Raw genomic sequence first — 21,759 nt, forward strand, 5'->3', positions numbered from 1 at the left:
CAGTTTTTAACTTTTATTATAAGCTTCCCTGACTCACTGTATTAGTGAGATGGGCAACACCGAAATCCCATAAATAAGCAAATTAGCCTTCAGCATCTTACTTATTTGCAAGCATGATCTGAGGTCTCACAAAATCCCACCAGAATGATAGAAAGCATGTGTGAGTTGGAGGGTTAATTTATCATCTGGTACATGGATGTTTTGTGATTGGCCACCACAACCCTGGGCAATCATTTTGTGAACAAGCAGATCACACTTTGTAAGCTCCTCACACGTATCTAAAATTTTAAAGGAGCCTCCAGGTCAAAACTTTTGCTATCCCTTTGGCAAAGATCTATGCAGCATATGACTTGGATAGCTGATAGATTATCTCCCTTCTGAGCCCACCTAGAAATTGAAGGCAAGACAAAAGGCTTTCTAGAAGGTGCTGCCCTTGCCAGATTTGCCATGTGATAACTCAAGGGAGAATATTTTTTTTTATTACAGGAGCCTGAATAATAGAATTCCCTCTTGGTTTATTACATCTGGCACCACCCCAAGGCTTGTTAGCTTTCTGTGTCAATTAATCACCTCCTTACTCACCCAGCCTTCGGCTACTTCATATTATTATTTAATTGTTGTCATTGTTGTTATGGTTCTCTTTTTTGGTTTTAACTCTCCCCAATCTTCTACTTTTTTAAGGATTTGCTTTGCACTACTATGTTCTGGATATTTTTTTTTAAAGAGTAAACAACTGTGTGAATAAAATAAATGTACACTCAATCAGTCTCGACAGACCAGAGGAGTGTGCAGGAGTGGTTGCAAATGGCAAATATCTGGACAATCAAAGCTCCACCCCTTTTAATGTGCTTTGCATACCTGCCATACACATAAAAGGGACAAAGCTTCACCTATCCAGTCAGACCCACCATTTTCATTTTGCTGACTACATTTGCAGATGTCCCTGGCTGAAGCCAGAAAAACTTCTAGTGGCTCTCCAGGTCAAGTTATCCATTCAGATTAAACAGAGGCAATACTTCTCCCATTAGCAATGGGATCCTGTGAAGAAGGAAGGAGAGCCTTGCTATCTCAACACTGTCTGGGCAGTGTAAAAAAAAAAAAGCAATAGACTTATATATACTGCTTCACAGTGCTTTATAGCCCTCGCTAAGCAGTTTACAGAGTCAGCATACTGGCCCTAACAATCTGGGTCCTCATTTTACTGACGTTGGAAGGATGGAAGGCTGAGTCAACCTTGAACCTCTCGGATCAAATTGCTGGCAGTCAGCAGAATTAGCCTGCAATACTGCATTCTAACCACTGCGTCACCACGGCCCAGCTAATAAGAGTTGCCAACCTTCATACGGTGAGCTTATAAAGACATTACAGAATGGCCCCTCGGCCAGGTAAGGTGTGAAACAGAAAAAAATGTCTAACTAATAGTGCAGGTTTATATGACACAACGTCTTCTAAATGCACCAAAGGAGAGCTTCCATTTGTGGATACAACTTAACATTTCTGGAGAACTTATCAGAGAAGGTAAATTTACCCAGGATATTTTTGAGTTTGTGATCAGTATAGTTAAGATGTTCCTCTTTTGAACAGTTTCGAGGACAAGGGTCTTCAAACTTGGCAAGTTTAAAACTTGTGGACTTCAAGTCCCAGAATTCCTGAGCTAACATGACTGGAAGAGGAATTCTGGAAGTTCAAATCCACAAGTCTTAAATCTTTCAAGTTCGAAGACCCCGGTTCAAGGGCAATAGGTTGATATCTGTTCTGGAATTGCAGGCAAGCTGTTCTTAGAATTTTAATATGTGCCCCCCTGTCTCTTAAGCTTTTCTGCCTTCTTCCTCCTGGACTGAGAGCCAGTTCCAGTGTCAAAGGCCAAGGACTTCTGGGTTCTGTTAGATGACGCACTCTACCTTCAATCACTAATAGAAGCAACCATGAGAAAGTGTCATTTTTAGTTATTGAACATCTATCAGATCCAGCAGTTCCTGCTAGTGAGGTTGCACATTTACCCATTCAGGTGCTGGTAGTCTCTTCCTACTACAGTACTCTATGGATAGAGAGCCTTCCTTTGTTCAGAGGCACTGTTCTCGATCTCCCACATTTTTCCCATGCAGGGCTTTATGATGGCTCCCTATTAGACCAGAGATTACTTTAAATTCTTGGCGGTAGCATTTATAGCCTTCTATTAGGGTTTTTTTCCCCATCCCTATACTCCAGCTCTGTTCATGATAGCATTTTGTTTTATATAACTCAGTTGACATTTCCTTTTTCACATGTTGCCTGTCTTCTTTGCATGCATTTCAGGATCTGAGCCCTCAATTTTTTTTCTTCCCTTCCCTCCCAACTCTACATATCCTCAGGTTCATTTAAGAATTTATTTGTTCAATAAAGCTGAGTGAAGAGTAGAAGTGGTTGTAAACCGATACCAACAATGCCAATAAGGTTGGCATTCTGAAAACAGTATTTGTAAAGTTTAAGCAAATGGAAACCAATGGTTAGGTTCACCCATTATGTTAACCAAACTTGGCAACTTTAAGACTCGAGGACTTCAACTACCATAATTCCTCAGCCAGCCATGCTATCTGGAGAATTCTGGGAGTCCACACGTCTTAAAGTTGCCAAGTTTGGAGACCTCTGTGTTAAGCCATATTAAAATTTAGCTCTAAGTTAGTGTGCTCTATGAAATGACCCACTGTGCTTTGTCTGTCTATGATTTAGTCTTACTCATAAACAGGTAGTCCTTGACTTACAACAGTTTGTTTAGTGACAGTTCTAAGTTACAACAGCACTGAAAGATGTGACTTATGACCATTTTTTCACCCTTATGACCGTTACAGCATCCCCATGGTCGTATGATTTATATTCAGATGCTTGACAACTGGTTCATATTTATGATAGTTACAGTGCCCCGGGGTCATGTGATTATCTTTTGCAACTTTCTGACAAGCCAAGTCAATGGGAAAGCCAGATTCACTTAACAGCCATGTCAGTAATTTAACAAGTGCAGTGATTCACTTAATAAACGTGACAAGAAAAGTTGTAAAATGGGGGCAAAACTCACTTCAGAAATGTCTCGCTGAGCAACATAAATTCTGGGCTCAATTGTGGTTGTAAGTTGAGGACTACCTGTAGTCAGCATGACAATTTATTCAATACATCACAGCTGGTTTGATACCAGCCAGTGGTTATGAGTATTCACAACAAATCACCAACCTTGTTCCCATCTGGCTTGTCCACAAGAAAGATTTCACTCCAAATCTGGATGCCAGTTGTCTCCCGTTCAGATCCACCTCTCCAAGAAAATCCTGTGAGTGGTTCATTAAAATCCCCAATCCAATCAACCAACTCCTGCAAAGGAATGGACAAGCAAGTTATTATCCTTAGAGCCATGGAAAACCATGTGTCTTTGTGCAAATAGCTTACTTCTAGTATTGGTGGTCACCCAACAGCTGGCAACCAAATAATTACTTGGTACCTAGACATTTTCAGTAATTGTCCATTTGAATGAGAAGTAAGATAACCCATTTCAAAGCATTTTACTAGAGAAGAAATTAAATTTTATATTTCAAATAGGCAATAAAAAGGTTAATTGGAATTTTCAGATTCCCCCTCCGGGTGGTAATGTCAGGGAGTAATAGATTACAGAGGGAGTGAGATGTCAGGTTACAGATCATCTCCATTTGTATGTGAAATGGTTGAAGAAATTCTCATTTATGAAATCACAGGTGCAAATCTACAAAACTGAGTCACAGGCAGGGGTGGGATCCTACTGGTTCAGTCCAGTTTTATAGAACCGGTAGCTCCAAAGACCAGCTGACATGGAACTGGTTCGCTGGGACGAGGTTTTGGTCCGCTGTTTGGTCCACCCACCCATCTGGGCTCTAGGCTGTCTCTTAGTGGCTGCATTTTCCTCCTCAGCTGCTTAGCGCAGCACAGCTGAGTGCCGCTCGTCAGCTGGAGAAGGTAAATGCTTGCCGGAGATGGTGGTGTGCACACGTGTTTGATGCACATGCGCGCGCTTCCTGAACCGGTTGTTATGCTGGTCAGATCCCACCCTGGTCACAGGATACACTTAGGCATATTTTTGTTCTCCCAATCTTAATGTACCAAACACTTTTGGGTAAACTTACAAATAGCCATACACAGCTGTGCTGTATCCTGCACCCTGTATGCTGTAGTTGCACAACATGTGGAATCCCAACATGAAGTTTTCTACCAGTTTGGATGGATTCTGGCAGACAAATCCCACTTCCTACCCGCAACCACACATCTTGTCCCTTGTGACATTCTCACTGTTCAAGTGTCAAATCAAGTATTCAAGGGCACTTTGCTTAATTACATCTGCTTATAATTGCACCATATATATTGCAATCTGCAAGCTTGCTCATGTACTAAGCTCCTGAGCAGGAAGAATGAGGCCACAAACTCTACAGCAGCCAGTGCAAACCTACCATGTTGTGCATGTATCTCAGCATGAAGTCCATCAAGAACGATTTTCCCTTCCGAAAAGCCCCGGCCACGGACACAGCCACCACCTCCCGATCACAGACAGCTTTGGAGAGCAAGATGCGGTTGAGAGCAGCTTCGTCCAGCTCAAAGGAGTGGTCATCCTTCACAATGAGCACTTGTACCGGGTGGGCCTTCCCACCAGACTCTTCCTCTTCTGAGCTCCATTCATAGCTTTTTTCCGAAAACCCACCTGTATGATCAAGTCCCAATGAGGTTATATAGAGGCTTAGGCCAGGGGTGTCAAACTCAAGGCCCGGGGGCCGCATCTGGCCCATGAGGTGCTTAGACCAGGCCTGCGGGACTGCCCTGGAAATAGCAAAGGACCGGCCCGCAGTGCCTCTGCCAGTGAAAATGGAGCTTTGTTTTTGCTAGCAGAGAACTGCAGGAGGCCATCGTGGCTGAAAACAGAGCCTGGGCTCCGTTTTCAGCCGCGATGGCCTTCTGCAGCCCTCTATCAACGAAAGCAAAGCTCCATTTTCACTGGCAGAGGGCTGCAGGAGAATCCCCTCAGCCCCGCCTGGGCCACCACAGGTGCCCCTGACACAAGTGAGGTTGAGCTGGCCATGCCCATGCCCACCCCAGCCATGTCCTCCCAGCCCCCTAAGGTCAAACACAACCCCGATGCGGCCCTCAATGAAATTGAGTTTGACACTCCTGGCTTAGGCTAACATTTTACATCGACTAACCAAGCATAAGTTCGTACATATCAAGCCGCAGGAACATTGGGGACCAGAAGGGAGAAAGGATACAACAGAGGGAAAGAAAAGATGCTTAGCCACTCTAGTATTCTTTCCTCCAGACAGGTTTAAAGCCTTCCTAATAATTGGCTGCCTCAAGGGAAAGAGAAAATTCCCTCTGACAATTACAGAAATAGACTAGCAGCTGAATTTTACTTTATTTATGAAACATATTATATTACTGTCTAATAATACCTCTTGCTGGTTTTCAGTTACATTAATCATATTCTCTGCTTAAACCCAAAGATATTAGGGTAATTTAAAAGTTAGAAGAATGCTCAGAACTTTGTGTGCCAATATTTCACTTTCATTGTCTACCTGGCTTCTGCCACTGCTATAGGCATTGCACTCTGCATCACTAAAAGAGACCTTGGGATCTCAATTTTTTTGTTTCAGGTGCAGGAAAGAAGCCATTTAAATGGCCTGAGAGCAATGGCTATAGGGAAATCTGGCAGCTAAATGAAGATGCAGGCACCCTCTTCCACCTCTTGATTCTCTCCCAAAAAAATCCACTGCCCCGCATTTGTTTCAAAAGGCAAACGAAGTTCATAATATAACACCACATCCTCAGGTTTGCTCAGAAAGATTGCCTATACATTGGCAAGTCAGATACATCAAATAAAGAAGCATCATTGCGCTGACTGGGGAATCATGCCAACCAAACAAGAGACTATCAAATGTTACCAGACAAGGAAAATAGGCAAACGCAACCCAACTGTTTACATTGAAATAATATATCCCAGGCAAATACAGTAGATAAAAGGATAAAAAAAGCTCAACACTAGGATATTGTAGGGACAAGACATATACATGCAGCTATATTAATACATGATTACTGTGTAATGAAAAACTGTCTAAACACTGAATAGTTATCTTCCCATGTTCCAAGAGACATAGTGGCTCAGTGGCTTAATGACGCTGGAGATGGTCTCTGCTCTGGCAGTTTGAGCCTGTAGGGGTGAACTCCTGTTACTAGCTTCAGCTTCTGTCCAAGTAACAATTCAAGAGCATGTTCTATGCGAGTAGATAAATAGGCACCACTTTGGTGGGGAGATGAGTTGGCACTCCATGCAGGGAGTCAAATTTCTGTCATCTGAACCTTCCTGGCTGCGGCGCTCATTTGCAAGGCAGCTCTGGGAAGGGAGGGGCCTTGGATGACACTGTAGGAAGAGCGGCTCATTTTTCTTTCTAATGTGGTCAACTCATCCACCTGTGGCACATCTTGGGAAGTGTGACAGTGTTTCCTACAACAGACCCTTGGCAGGTTCAGGTACCTTGGCAGCCAAACTACTACTCTGCAATAGCATTGTGGTCTGTTGGCCAATATAACAATGCCATACGCTGATGATGATGATGATGATGATGATGATGATGATGATGATGATAATAATAATAATAATAATGCCATCAGTCAATTGCAGAAGGCAGCTTTACTTGGAACAGGTTCCAGCTTCCTTCCTGCGGCGATATCTGTAACACCATCAAACATCCAGATTTGCCTATAGGTAGATAAAAATGCCAAACCCAGTCTGAACATCTGGCTGACTGTACGATGAATAATAATAATAATAATAGTTATTATAATTATTATTATCATTCACATGTTCCAATTGTTGGCCAATTCAGTTGCCTCTAACCACAGCAAGGCTCTTCTGAACGTGCATGCAGAACTTGAAGTTTTCACCCATAAGACTCTATAGGAAAATACATTTCCATACCATCCTAGTTCTGGAATACCATCTGTATTATACTGTAGAATTGTGCTTGGGCTGCCCACTTACTATAAATATTTTTCAGCCCCATACAAAATGGATCTAATTATACTAGCAGATATTTTCTAGATAGAGATCTTTCACATTACCTGCTCGCTGAACCTCCAAATATCAAAGGAAAAAAAACCTGGAGATTTTTGAGATTTAAACCTTTCTGCAAAAACATGTTCTGTTATTTAGCTACGCCCTTCTGTAGTAATCATTCATTCCAATTACAAACTCACTCTCAATGATCAGTGAATTTTTGCTGTTGTTGTTCAGATGCTAAGTTGTGTCTGACACTCTGCGACCCCGTAGGCCAGGGTTTCCTGTCCTCCACCGTCTCTCAGAGTTTCCCCAAATTCAGTGAATTGGGCAGTGCTTTAAATTTCTTTCTCTAACGTAGGCAACAGGATGCTTCTGTTTCCTGATGTGGATGTGCAGTGATGACAAAACTATAGTTGGAATCAAATTATTTGTAATTGTCTAAGGAAAAAAATGAAATACAGGTAGCCCTGGACATATGACCATATTGGACCCTGCCAATTATAATAGTAAGAGCTCACAGTCATAAAGCAAGTCATCATGTGAACAATCCAATTTACAACCTTTCTTTTGCTGTGGTCATTAAGCAAATCCATTGTTTGCTATGGGGCATTTTTGCTGACAACCAGAATAAAATGCCGATTTTTAGCAAATACATTGTAAATCAAAGTCATATGATTGTGGGATGTTACAAACATCCATAGATGTGGGTCATTTGCCAAATGTGCAACATGCCGGGGGCAGCTGCAGAAATTTCAGAATTGGGTCATAAGTACCTTTTGGAGGGACCATCCATAAGTTGAGGGCTATTTGTAGGATGTATCGGATAACCCTATATCCATTTTTCCTGGGTACATTCTGAATTTTCCATTGCTCTGCCAACATCTTATTGTTACTTTTACTATTATATTAACATCAGGTTGCTTAAATTAAAAGATCACTGGGAATCATTTGCCTTAAAAAGCCTGTCTTCTCACACGTACAATGGTATCTGAACTTCATCCACCACCATTCAGAATCCTTGGGATTTTTCAGGCCCTGGTACTTCTCTAGCTTCTGTTTCAACTGTTTCAACTCCTACCCTCAAAACGACACTATAGAGCACTGCACACCAGAACAACTAGACACAAGGGCAGTTTTTCCCCCAAACGCCATCAATCTGCTAACAAATAATTCCCTCAACACTGTCAAACTACTTACTAAGTCTGCATTACTATTACTATTAATCCTCTCATCCATCCTTTCACCCATCTCCTCCCACTTATGATTGTATGACTGTAACCTTGTTGCTTGTATCCTAACAATGTTTATTGAATGTTTCCTAGTATGATTTAATTGCTTATTGTACCCTATGACTATTATTAAGTGTTGTACGTTATGATTCTTGACTCTTGATGAATGTATCTTTTCTTTTATGTACACTGAGAGCATATGCACCAAGACAAATTCCTTGTGTGTCCAATCACATTTGGCCAATAAAAATTCTATTCTATTCTATTCTCATATGCCCTCTTCCTGATATTGCTGTCACTTGGCACTACTACATCTATCACCATCATTGTCTTTTGGTTCTGGTCTACTACTACAATAATTGGCTTGTCCATGTGGAAGTCCCACAGGATCTTAAGACAAACACACACACACAGTGGGCACTTTGGCTAATTTGCATTTAAGAATTGCTTAAGAGTAAAACACCGATTAAAAATGGAACCTCCATCTACAAGACCGATATAGCTAATACCGTGTTTCTACAACAATACGGCCTCCCCCAATAGGAAGTCCCAGCATGTTTTATCGGAATAAAATCAAATTAAGCTCCTCCCCCCAAATTAAGTCCTATATTAAACATGCAAAATGGGGGGGAATGGCGGGGGGGGCTTGCCGTTAGGAAGTACTTTTGTTGCATACCCGGATATGGTGCTGCCTGCGTTGACTTTGGCGTTGGTGGGGCACTTTGTATCAGGAGACCTTCTGCCACCATTGCTTTCCCTTCTCCTGTGCTGCCGTGGCGTTTAGAGCAACGCTGTGGCGTTTGGCGCAGCCACGCGCAGCCAGCCAGGGCTCCTCCCTGCAACTGGAGCCTGGCGGAGACACTCGGCTTCAGGCGCTCCTGTCACTGCCTTCCCTTCGCCTTCAAAGGCAAAGCCAATTCTTTTAAAAACGACGCCCTACTACTGATATGACAAAGTCTCCCCTGCCCGAGAGGACAGCCCAACCCCACGTGGGGAGGTGAATCTCTCGCGGCTGCAGCACAGGATCGGCCCACCCCGGGAGAAGCGCCCAGCCGCCATCCCTGCCTGGCACCGGGTAGAGGGCGAAGAGCTTTGCTTGGGGCACCCAGCGCAGCTGACAGGTGGGCCCTCCTGCCTGGCAGAGAAGCTCTCGCCAAGGCAGTGAGCGCCTCCCCGCCGGGCCCTCCGCTCATCCCGCCAGGGCCGTGCCACAGCTGTGTGGGCTGGGCAGAGCCGGGAAAGCGAGCCGCGGGTGCGCGCCCACCTGCCAAGCGAAAGAGCTGGGCCGACCCAAGCTTGGCTTCCTTCCCAAGTCCCTCCAGCCTGAATCTGATGGGGCCACTGGGAGAGGCCGCCCGAGGCAGTGATAGTGCCCACCCCTCCATGGACAGGGAGGCAAGGCGATGGCCTGAGCCACATCCTCCTCCGAGCTAAGCCCCGCCAAGTCAGCGCCTCTGCCCGATGCCCGTGCCACTGCAGCATTTGGAGCTGCCGGCGCATTTGGAGCTGCGTGGGGATGGGCTGGACGAGGGGTGGAAAGGACGGGTGGCTTTGGGCTCTCTCCGCCGGACCCGCCGGCCAGGGAAGCAGTGCTGCCGTTGCCTCGCCTCCCTGTCCGCGGATGGGTGGGCGCTATCACTGCCTCGGGCAGCCTCTCCCGGTGGCCCCTTCGGGTTAGGACTGGAGGGACTTGGGAAGGAAGCCAAGCTTGGATCGGCCCGGCTCTTTTGCTTGGCAGGCGGGCACGAACCCGCGGCTCGCTTTCCCGGCTCTGCCCAGCCCGCAGAGCTCTGGCGCGACCCTGGCGGGATGAGCGGAGGGTCCGGCGGAGAGGCGCTTGCTGCCTTGGTGAGAGCTCCGCTGCCGGGCAGGAGGGCCCGCCTGTCAGCTGCGCTGGGGGCCCCAGGCAAAGCTCTTTGCACTCTGCCCAGCACCAGGCAGGGATGGTGGCTGGACGCTTCTCCCGGGGTGCGCCGATCCTGTTCTGTGGCCCCGGGAGATTCGCCTCCCCACGTGGGGTTGGGCTGCCCTCTCGGGCAGGGGAGGCTTTGTCGTACAGGTAGTAGGGCGTCATTTTTAAAAGAATTGGCTTTGCTTTCAAAGGCAAAGGGAAAGCGGCGACAGGAGCGCCTGAAGCCGAGTGTCTCCGCCAGGCTCCGCAGGGAGGAGCCCTGGCTGGCCGCACGTGGCTACACCAAACGCTGCGGCAGCACGGGAGAAGGGAAAGCAACGGTGGCGGAAAGTCTCCTGATACGAAGTGCCCCACCAATGCCAAGGTCAACATTCAAGCCATCGCTGCCCGCCCACCTGAGGATGCAAGGGGGGGAATTAAGTCACCCCCGAAAAGACGGCCTAGCCATTTTTTCGGGGGTCCAAAAAAAATAAGGCAGGCCTTATTTTGTAAGAAACACGGTAGTTCCATAACCTGGAAATCATATGCCAATAAACCTCCTTTATCTGAGGAAAATGGAGCCCTGTGGTTGGAAACAAAGCACTGGACTGAAGAGGTTTTTATAGGTAGTCCTTGACTTACAACAGCTGGTTTAGTGACCATTCAAAATTACAATGGTACTGAAAAAAGTGATTTATGACCATTTTTTCACACTTATGACTGCATCTCCATGGTCACATGATCAAAATTCAGATGCTTGGCAGCTGACTCATATTTATGATGATTGCAGTGTGGCTGGGTCACGTGATCAACTTTTGTGACCTTCTAACAAGCAAAGTCAATGGAGAAGCCAGATTCATTTAATAATCTTGTTACTAACTTAACATTAGCAGTGATTCACTTAACAACTGTGGCAAGCAAGTTCGTAAAACAGGTCAAAACTCATTTAACAAAGGTCTCATCTAGCAACAGAAATTTGGGCCTCAGTTGTGGTTGCAAGTCGAGGGCTATCTGTATCATTGCTGTCCACCAAGGCAGCTCTTACATATCTCAATATTATACTGCATTGTTACCTACAGAATATCATAGCACACTTGCAATTTTTTTTTGAGCTATGCAGAATTTGTGTTATTTAACTTCTATTTCCACCACCCCCCACCCCCCACTCTCTGGCTTAAGTGCAAAGCAAGCAGATCGTTCTCCCTTCACAGCTGCATGTTTAAGGGAGGGGAAGCAGAGGGAGGAATAAGAACTATGGGAAGAATTCTGTTAATCCTGACAACTGTTTCAAAGGTATTAACACCGGATGCCTGGCTAGAAAGACTTTCTTAGTGTTACAGCTGCTAGTATGCGATGTAAAAAGAATCCAAGGGGGCAGGATGGGGAAAAAGGCACGATGAGTTCCCCTTCCCCAAATACTTTACTTTCATTTTATTTCTTCTTAGTTTGTAAAAAAAGGAACCATTTCCTAATATTAAATAACAGAACACATGATATTTGCAAAGCTAATCTTCGCCCTATCATCCGCATGCTAAAACTAAACACCAAAATTATGTCACAGCTGCTGATTCTAGTTGCCAGCTGTTACTTATAAAGTATTACTTATGTGGTAGGGGTTAGTGCTACACTTAAAAGCCCCCCCCCCCAAGGTTTTATGACCAGGTTATCTGAAGCACCTCTCTAACTGCCCATTCAGTATAATTTGGCAGAGCGGGTACACAGCAGGTCCCTTCAATTAATCAGTGTGAACTATCAGGACTTAGGAAATAAAGCCTCTATAAAGATATCCCTTGTTTAGTGACTGCCTCATTCAGCAATTGTTCACATTTATGATGGTGATGAAATAACTTTACAACCAATCATCTATGGAGATTATCTTTCAACCAGGTCATGGTTGTCTCAAAGGTGCTTTTTGAAAGAGGCAACTGGACTTTCTGGTTTTTCCGTGAAGGAGTTTCATGTCTCATCCAAGATTAAAGATTAACAGAGTTGGAAGGGACCTTGTAAGTCATCTAGTCTAACCTCCCCGCCCAAATAGACCTTACTCCACAAGTCTTAAACTTGCCAAGTTTGAAGACCCTTACCCTACACCATTTTTGACAGATGGCAGTCCAGTCTCTTCTTGAAAGCTTCCAGTGATGAAGCTCCCACAACTTCTGAAGGCAACAGTTTCCATTGGTTGATTGCTCTCATTGTCAGAAAATTTCTCCTTATTTCCAGGTTGAATCTCTCCTTGTTCAGTTTCCATCCATTATTCCTTATCTGGCTTTCAGGTGCTTTGGAAAATAGCTTGACCCCTTCCTCTCTGTGACAGCCTCTCAAATATTGGAAGACTGCTATCATGTCTCCCCTGGTCCTTCTCTTCACTAGACTAGCCATGCCCAGTTCCTGCAACCATTCATCGATGAAGATGAAGAAGCTTCTTGAATGAGAAGCGAAACGTCTTCAAAGAAAAACCAGAAAGTCCAATTGCCTCTTGAAAAAAGCACTTTTGGGAGTTACAACCAATCCTTACGTGTATGTCCTCTGTAGGTCTGTAAAGCAAAGGGAAAACTGAAGTAAAATCACAGAGTTGTGTTTTCACTTAGCAACTGCTGAGTTGACAGTCCCAATCGTGGTAGCTAAACAAGGATTAACTGTGGTGCTGCCCTCCTCTGGGGTGGTATTCTTCCAGAGATAGATGTGGTTCCCACCCTGATGACATTGCAAAAGTCTTTGAAGACCTGCTTGTTGCCCCAAGACCTGGAGTAGAACTGTGGAAACAGAACCTTCTCAGTCAGTTCCTTGGTAGAGTCCTTGGTGCTATCTGAGTTTGGCTGTTTTCTTGCAGACATTTTATTACCAAACTAGGTAACATCATCAGTGCTAGAACTGATCTCGCAGTAATGATGTTACCTACTTTGGTAATTAAAAGTCTGAAAGTAAACAGTCAAGCTCAGAGAGTACCAAGGACTCCACAGTTCAACCTACAGCTACAAATATATACTCTAACACTGAGGAATTCTCAACCTCAGCAACTTTAAGATATGGGGACTTCAATTCCTGGCTGCCTAGAGAATTCTTGGAGTTGAAATGCACACATTTTAAAGTTACCAAGGTTGAGAAATACTGCCTTAGAACAACAAGGCTGTCAAGCAAGCAACTGCTGTTATTTATTATTCACATATTTCAGCTGGCAGAGTTCAGCTAACTACTAAGAGTTCTTAGTAACTATGCCATTAAGATTACATAAAGAGTTCACAATGAGGGTAAGGTATCAATCATAGTCTGTACATGTTACTTTAAATTAACTAAACATTTTCACATACCCACAAAAAATACATATTTATCTGGGTAAGCCTGCACACTGTTGCACTATGAGCTTCTCAGACACAACCATGCAAGAAATCTTATCTCCAGCTATGATGTAGCACTATGTAGCAGATCAAGAAATAGACTCCACAGGAAGACCTGAGCTATATATTAATGAGTTAAGCCAGGGGTCTGCAACTCTGGAGCCACATGCGGCTCTTTCGGCCCTCTGCTATGGCTCCCTGTTGGCTGATCCCACTACTGGTTGGCCCCTCCCCTTCCCGTCACTCCTTGCCTGGCCTGAGAAAGTAACGGTGATGGCAGGGGTTGGAGACTCGCTCCATATTCCAGAGCAGAAGGTGACTGGGTGGGAGTGAGCGATGTTGAGTTGGCCATGCCCACCCAGTCACACCAGTTGTTAAATTATTAGGTTTTCTTTTCTGTGACAAACGGGTACAAATGGCTCTTTGAGTGTTAAAGGTTGCAGACGGGGGGGGGGGGGGGGGGGGGGGGGGGGGGGGGGGGGGGGGGGGGGGGGGGGCCGGGGGGGGGGGGGGGGGGGGTGTGGTTTTTTTTTTTTTATTTATTTTTTTTTTTTTTTTTTTTTTTTTTTATTTTTTTTTTTTTTTTTTTTTTTTTTTTTTTTGTTTTTTCCCTGAGTTAAGCTATATTAAGAAAATCTTGCAATCCTGTTCTATATTCTCTTCCTCTTATATCCCTATGAATCAGAATTATTGGTTGACTGATTAACCACCCATCTTACCATACAGTAAATCTGGGTGGCTTAGAGTTATATAAAATCTAAAACATAAAAAGTTAAAAACAAACGTTAAAGTCAAAAACACATGGGGGAGGTGGGATCTGTTATTACCCAATCAACCATCTGCATTGCCAACAGCAGAGAAGACCCTCCTCCGCGGACCCCACCAGCCAGAATACTCGGACTGACGGGACCTGCAGCATCGCCCACCTGCCCCCACGAGTGGCATGGGCCAATCCCAGTGGGGTGAGAGGGTCCCTCAAGTAACCTGGACCCATGCCATGAAGGTCTTTAAAGGTGATCACCAATATCTTGAATTGCACACGGAAGCAGATTGGTAACCTGTGCAGGAGCAGTGGTGTCAGAGGGGCCATTCTTGGGTGGTGGTGGTGGAGGAAACTACCCATGCTGCCGCACTCTGCACCAGCTGTAGCTTCCAAATGCTCTTCAAGGGTAGCCCCTATGTAGAGTGCATTATAGTAGTCTACTCGTGAGATGACAAGGAAGTGAATGACTGAGCGCAGAGAATCCTGGTTCAGGAAAGGCTACAACTGGCGCACAACATGAAGTTGTGCAAAGGCTCCCCTAGCCGAGACTGCCACCTGCTCCTTGAACAGGAGTCGCCAGTCCAGGAGAACAACACACACACCCCCGCCGCCCGAGTTATGGACTAGGTCTTTCTGGTGTGGTGCCACTTCATCCAGTCAAAGATGACAAAGTCCCGGATCCCACAGCCCTGCGAACCCAAAGCAATTTGATCTTACCAGGGTTCAGCCAAAGCTTGTTGTCCCCCATCCAAGCTCTCACAGCCTCCAGGCCCCACAAAAGGGTGGCCTACAGCATCAATTGGATCACCAAGAGTTGAAATATAAAGCTGGGTTAGTATTATCTTGCTCCACAGGATTTAAGGAATGTTTTAATCCTCTTCATTTATATCAAGGCTCTCCAAACTTGGCAAGTTTAAGACTTGTGGACTTCAACTCCCAGAATTCCTGAGCTAACATGACTGGAGGAGGAATTCTGGGAGTTGAAGTCCACAAGTCTTAAAGCTGTCAAGTTTGAAGATCCCTGATTTATATAATACTTCTTGCCCATTTCCCAAGAGATCACCTCCCTAATTCTTGGATAATCATTTGTTCAGGATGGTATAAGAACTCCTGCTTGGGTAGGGGGAGGGACTAGAAAACCTCCAAGGTGCCTTCTAGCCCTATGATTCTATGCTTCTCTACATACAATGCTAAGACTGGTTTATCCTCCAACTCCTTAAAGGCACCATTATGCTTTAAAGCTTCAAGACTGCATTTTGCCCTCATAACATGCTGCCTATCCACATTTGCCACCTGTTGCATGAACAGCTGCTACCTGCACAGTAATGTAGCGCAAATTCTGATCACAGACAATAATGATTTTCAGATATAAATCTTTTGAATTTGATCACAGATTCATAGAATTGTAAAGCTGGAAGGGACCATAAGGATCATCCAGATCAATTCTCTGCCATGTGCAGGAAAACCAATTTAAATCATCCTCAAGAGATGGCCATTTAGATTTGACAGGGGTGTCAAACTCAAGGCCCCTGGGCTGGATCTGGCCCATTAGGCCGCCCTGGAAATACCAAAGGATCGGCCCACGGTGCCCCTGCCAGTGAAAACAGCCTTCTTCCGCTGGAGACAATGAATCACCTCCAGTCCCGCCTGGGCCACCACAGGTGCCCCCGGCACGAGTGATGTCGAGCTGACCACGCCCACCCTGGCCACACCCACCTGGCCCCCTGAGTTCAAACACAACCCTGATGCGGCCTTCAGTGAAATCGAGATTGTCAACCCTGATTTAGATTCTTAATGAACCAGCACGGAAATCCCACAACCTTAGACTATTCTACTGTTTTACAGATCTTACAACCAGGAGTTTTTTCTTTATATTTACATACAAAGAATACTGTACAAGAATTTAAAACTTATAGATAGATAGATAGATAGATAGATAGATAGATAGATAGATAGATAGATAGATAGATAGATAGATAGATAGATAGACAGACAGACAGACAGAGATAGAAGCAGGCAGACATACAGACCCCCCATTTTGCATCCCATTCTTCATATTAATCAATATGATATTAATCAATACCCAAGCATCTATGAGACATTTTTTGATTTAATAAGATCATGCTGGCTAGGCATCTTGGGAGTTGTAGTCCCACAATATCTGGACACTATTGATGAAAGGCCCCTGTAGCACATCTTGACCCTAAGGGCCTTTCCAAACACCATGTCATTATACTTGAGCTAGCAGAAGTCTATATTGGCATGAAATTTGCTGTCTCTATCACCAATCCTAATCCTATTTCTATTGTTTCTGTTCTGACATGTTGGCCAACAGATCTATTCTGATGATGTGTCTCCCAGTGCATCTTAAATGAAGCAATTGGTTAAGTACTTTGTCTTTGCTATTTATCCTCTCTCTTCTGAACAGAGAGCCTTTGGTAGATGGGCAGCTATATCAGTTTGTTTAATAAATAAATAAATTGACAAGCATCACCAGGCAGTGGGAGGAAAAAAATCATTTCCGAACCAGTGCTACTGCAGCAGAAATGGGACAAGTCAGACTGTACACTGTCAATCACTAATTTAAAAAAAAATATTTGATTTTTTTTTAGACACACCATTCCATTGGATTCTTGGTTCCTTCCTAATTCTCCTCTCCTATATTCCATTCTCTAATAATCCAAATTTAATAATCTTTTTAAAAAATACATTTTATTGTGCTATTACTCTGCTGAGCACCTAATTCTCACAATGCTTTCTAATGTCTATATGCATTTACCCATGTAGTATGGCTGTAGCCAGGGGCGGGATTCTACCTGGTCGAACTGGTTCTATAGAACCGGTTGTTATGATTCTGCCCAGTTTGGAGAACCGGCAAATTGCACCACTGGCTGGCCCCGCCCCGCCCTGCCCACTCACTGCTTACGTGGCACGCGGGCCATCAAACTTGCCTGCTAAGTTGCTTTTTCCTCCCCCCTGACCATCAGCTGGGACATTTAGATTAGCTAGAAAGCAGGAAATTGTTGGATTTCTTGCTTTCTAGCTAATCTAAAAGCAGAGCTGAACATTCCTTAGGACTATTTATTTTTCAGTGCAAACTTAGGTAGCAGATTGAAGATAGATAGATCTCTAAGTGAATCTATGATTCTGTGAGCAACTCAATCTGCCTCCCTGCTTTGCCTGATTTTAGGTAAAAGTTGCTCTTTTTTAAATAAAAAATTCAATATTTACATACATGAGTTAATTTTGTGAGTTTGCTTGCTAGCAAATTTTATGAGTTTGCTTGCAAGCAAATTTTATGTGACACACTCAGGTAGCAGATTGCAAAATGGTAGATCTCTAAGTGAATCTGTGATTCTGTGAGCAACTCAATCTGCTTGCCAGCTTTGCCTGATTTTAGGTAAAAATTGCTCTTTTTTAAATAAAAAATTAAATATTTACATGAATACTTACAATATTTACATACACGCCATGCCCAGCCAGTCATGTGACCACCAAGCCACACCCAGTCAGCAAACCGTGCCCACCCGGCCACATGACCATCAAGCCACATCCACAAATTAGGCCACGCCCACAGAACCGGTTGTTAAGAAATTTGAATCCCACCCCTGGCTGTAGCTATATTATTTATCCTTTTTATTAGATTCTTTCCTCCCCCTTTTTATTGGTATGATTATGATGATGAAGATGATTATGATTATTCTGTTGCTTTGCATGTATACTGAGAGGTTCTGCACCAGAGACAAATTTCTTGTGTGTCTAATCACACTTGGCCAAATAAAGTAATCAATTCAATTCAAAATCACAAAGGCAGCTGAGTCATTTAGGGTAACTCTCCTATTTCCTTTATACATATACATATATATACATACATGTGTGAGCGTGTGTCTGTGTCTGTGTGTATGGATGGTTTGGGAGGCATAGGGCGTGGGAGACCAGACTGTCTCTATCGTTCTGCTTTTTCCTAAATTAGGAAGGCCAATAGAATTATACCATTTCCAGAACTGCCGTGTGATATTATGCATTTCTATCAGACTAGCAGCACAACAGTATCTGGCTCTTTAGCAGCAAAATTAAGTTAAACAGTGACTGGGAGAAAAGTAGTATATTCTGGAATGAGCAATAAATACCACTCTGATGCCATCTGGATTTAAAGGGGAAAAGACTAGCATTGCTAATACTAAGGATGGCTGATAGGCTGGGAATGAGATGAACACAATGCCATAAGGACATGGGAGCAAAAATGTTGCCAGTTATGATTTACAGGTACCAGACAAACACCTGAAAGCCAAGGTTTTTATTTATTCATTTATTAAGAAATTTTATATGACCACCAAACATGTGGTGATATTTGTATCTCAACCAATGTCTCAGCAAACCTCAGGCTGACTTAGAAAACCAACAAGGGTTGGCCTAGTTTAGTACTTCAGTGAGATACCACCAGTGGATTTCAGAGCTTTAGGTTAGACTGGGAAATGAAAACAAGAAGCCCAGAAGAAGACCATTCATTTTGACGAGTTACATAGCATAGAGATATATAACTAAGATATACATCTGGTTACACCTACAGTGATACATAACTCAATGCCTGCTCCCATTAGGAAATCCAAAAAAATAAGGTGTATCTCTCATGCAGATTCTTTTAGAGTGGGTGGCCATTATGAAGTTAATTAATCATGATAATAATTTCTCTTGTTAAACTGTTGAGCCAGTGTTAAACACTCCATAGCTAAAGCTTCCTTGGCAGGCTACAAGATGACCCTGAGAGGCACAGGAGACCTATTTTAAAATATTAAATTTGTTCAGGTTGCTAATTAAAGTACTGCTGCAAATTTAAGATAATAATAAATTAATCTGTAATGTGGGGGATGGTCAGAGGCAGAAGTGGGATTCCACCAGTTCGCACCTATTCGCTAGAACCGGTTGTTAACATTCTAAGCAGTTCGGAGAACCGGTTGTTAGAAGAAATTACTGGCCTAATCCTGTAAGGAAGGCAGGAAGGAAACATTCTGGTGTTGTTTACAGAAACTTCCTCTCCATTAACCTTTATTACATTCTTGGCAGGACTAGACTTCCTGTCTCAGTAATGTCTAGAGTTTTTTTTCCCTTCCTTTTCCAGTACTTTGCTTGTGTGGAGTGACCATTCAAAGTTACAATGGCATTGAAAAAAGTGACTTATGACCCTTTTTCACACTTATGACTGTTGCAGCATCCCCACAGTCATGAGAGGCCAGGTGAGGAGAAGCGCGCCTCAATGTGAGTGATATTGAGTTGGCCACGCCCAGCCAATACCATGACCACCAAGCCATGTCGACCCAGTCACATGACCACCAACCCATGCCCACCACCTAAGCCACGCCCACAGAACTGGTTGTTAAAAAAATTGAATCCCACCCCTGGTCAGAGGTGAAGGCTCATACAGCTCAGATTAATGTTCTATACCAGGGGTCTTCAAACTCAACAGCTTTAAGACTTGTGGATGTCAACTCCCAGAATTCCTCCCCCAGTCATGGTAGCTCGGGAATTCTGGGAGTTGAAGTCCACAAGTCTTAAACTTGCCAAGTTTGAAGACCCTTGTTCTATACTCTTTGTTATGGGATTAATGTAACTTTTCCTCTTTGTTGATGCTTTATTTTTTGAATATAATTAGTTTTAATTTTCAAGGTTGTGAGGCTGCTGCATTTGTGTACGTTATATTTCACTAGTTAATGACTGTAAATAAAAATACCACAAGTAGGAAATCAGAATATTTCCAGCAGACAACTACCCAACCTCTCCCTCAAGATTTTTAGCAAGAGGGAACCAAAGCAAGTAACTGATTCAGCTGTTGAATGGCATTTATTCAACAATCTCTATTCTTTCCAAATTGGCTTGTATCTTTACATTATGAGATTATCAGATCTGCTTTTGTTAATATTAAAACCGCAAGATGCCTCCCTTCTTAAAGGAGATAATTACTGGATTCCCCTCTGAGGGGTGAAATTATAGGCTTGTCTCTAACTTTCCATGGCAGTTGAGTGAGAGGCTTCTCAATTAGAGGAAGCAGCTGAGAGGCAGATTATCTTGATTATTTTCAAACTGGCTTCAGATTGGGCTAAGCCTGTTTTGGTCAGTCTAAAAGAGGACCTGAGACAGGTTTACATGTCTTGATCTTTTAGTAGTGATGTTTAGTAGTGATGTTCACAACCATTCAGAGAATGGCTATTATTACAACCCTGTATTTCTGTTCAATTTCATCTTATGTTGCTTGCAGACAGACGCTCCTTGAAATAGAGACAAATATATGGAATGTTTTATGACTTTATTTTTCTCCAGTGCTTTTCCATATGAAATTCCCTGGGAAATATCATCAAAAATGTGAGGCTGGGAGCCTAGGTTAGAACAGTTGGTACTGTGTGATTTATTGTATCTTGCAAACACAGCTGTAGTGTGCAACAGAAATATATATACCTGCAACTTAAATCTAAAAGTTTCTGCTTTCTGGGTAGTCTTCCACATATTTGAAGAGAATGATCATGTCTTCATAAATTTCACTTATTAATCATATTTATATGGCTGCCCATCTCACCAGAAGCAATTATTATATTAACTATTATAAAAACAATCATTATACAATATAGTAAGTCATATTAAAAATGAAAAACATTCCAGCATCTTCTGGATAGGGAGTGCCTGAGTCTTTCATATCTCTAGCCTCTTCTTCATGTTATACCTTGTCAGCTCCTTTTACATTTCCCCATAAAAATTCACTAGGAATTTTTATTAACCTGTAAAATTGGGTGTCAGAACCAGCCACAGTTCACCAGAAAAGATGTGGATCTATTAAAAAAGAAATCTTGACTTAGCATGACTGGGAAATGCTAATAATGGAACTTAAAATTATGTTGGTCTTTTTTACCACCATGTCACATTGCTGACTCACTTAGGAAGTGATTACAATTCATGGGTAACATTTTCACATATTCTACTGTTGCCTATTTATGTGTATTTTTCCTGACATTAAGAATACCTTTCTTTTTCATCCCTCCCAACTCTAAAGTCTACATTTCTATCCTCTTTCATCCCTACCTTCTGAATTATCCTTTATCCATTGGATATCACCTACAACATATTTAAAGAAAAAACCATGAGGTGCTTTTAAAAATTACTTTTATCTTGTTAGCCTTTTTAGCATTTCCAAAGAGAGGCATAATGTCAATTAACTAAAATACATAGGTTCTCACCCACATTTATTTAACGTGTGCACGCCACACCTTGCCGACTTCCAATAAACTAAACAACTCATTCTCTTCTTTCTCCCCACCGCATATAAAACTGCAGTCTAAAGAAAAACCCTTCCTGATGTAGAAAACTGGCTTCCTGATCCAAATTAAATGTAGGGTTTTGCTGCTTAGAGGAAGGGTTCCGAATCCCATAAGGCAACTGGCATAATAAACAACCATACTTGCATTATTTTGTGGCCGTTTGTAAACGAGAAAGCTAGATGCCCCTTTGCCAAACTAGAT

General features: G+C 43.2%; 1 protein-coding gene across 3 annotated transcripts in view; it reads right to left on the minus strand.

The window, feature by feature from the left end:
- The window catches only part of ATL1 (atlastin GTPase 1), a 49,248-nt gene that overhangs the window by 26,256 nt on the left and 1,233 nt on the right, over positions 1-21,759 (minus strand). For all 3 annotated transcript variants that reach the window (XM_026670855.2, XM_087952443.1, XM_026670854.2), the window contains exons 2-3: positions 4,443-4,690; positions 3,205-3,339 (exon numbers count right to left, since the gene is read on the minus strand). In XM_026670855.2, coding sequence (XP_026526640.2) covers positions 3,205-3,339; positions 4,443-4,690 — 383 coding nt within the window. The remainder of the gene's footprint in view (positions 1-3,204; positions 3,340-4,442; positions 4,691-21,759) is intronic.

This window comes from Notechis scutatus, chromosome 1 (genome assembly GCF_049901735.1).
Source record: "Notechis scutatus isolate UNSWTSFEM ecotype Mainland chromosome 1, rNotScu1.2, whole genome shotgun sequence".
Classification (NCBI taxonomy): Eukaryota; Metazoa; Chordata; class Lepidosauria; order Squamata; family Elapidae; genus Notechis; species Notechis scutatus.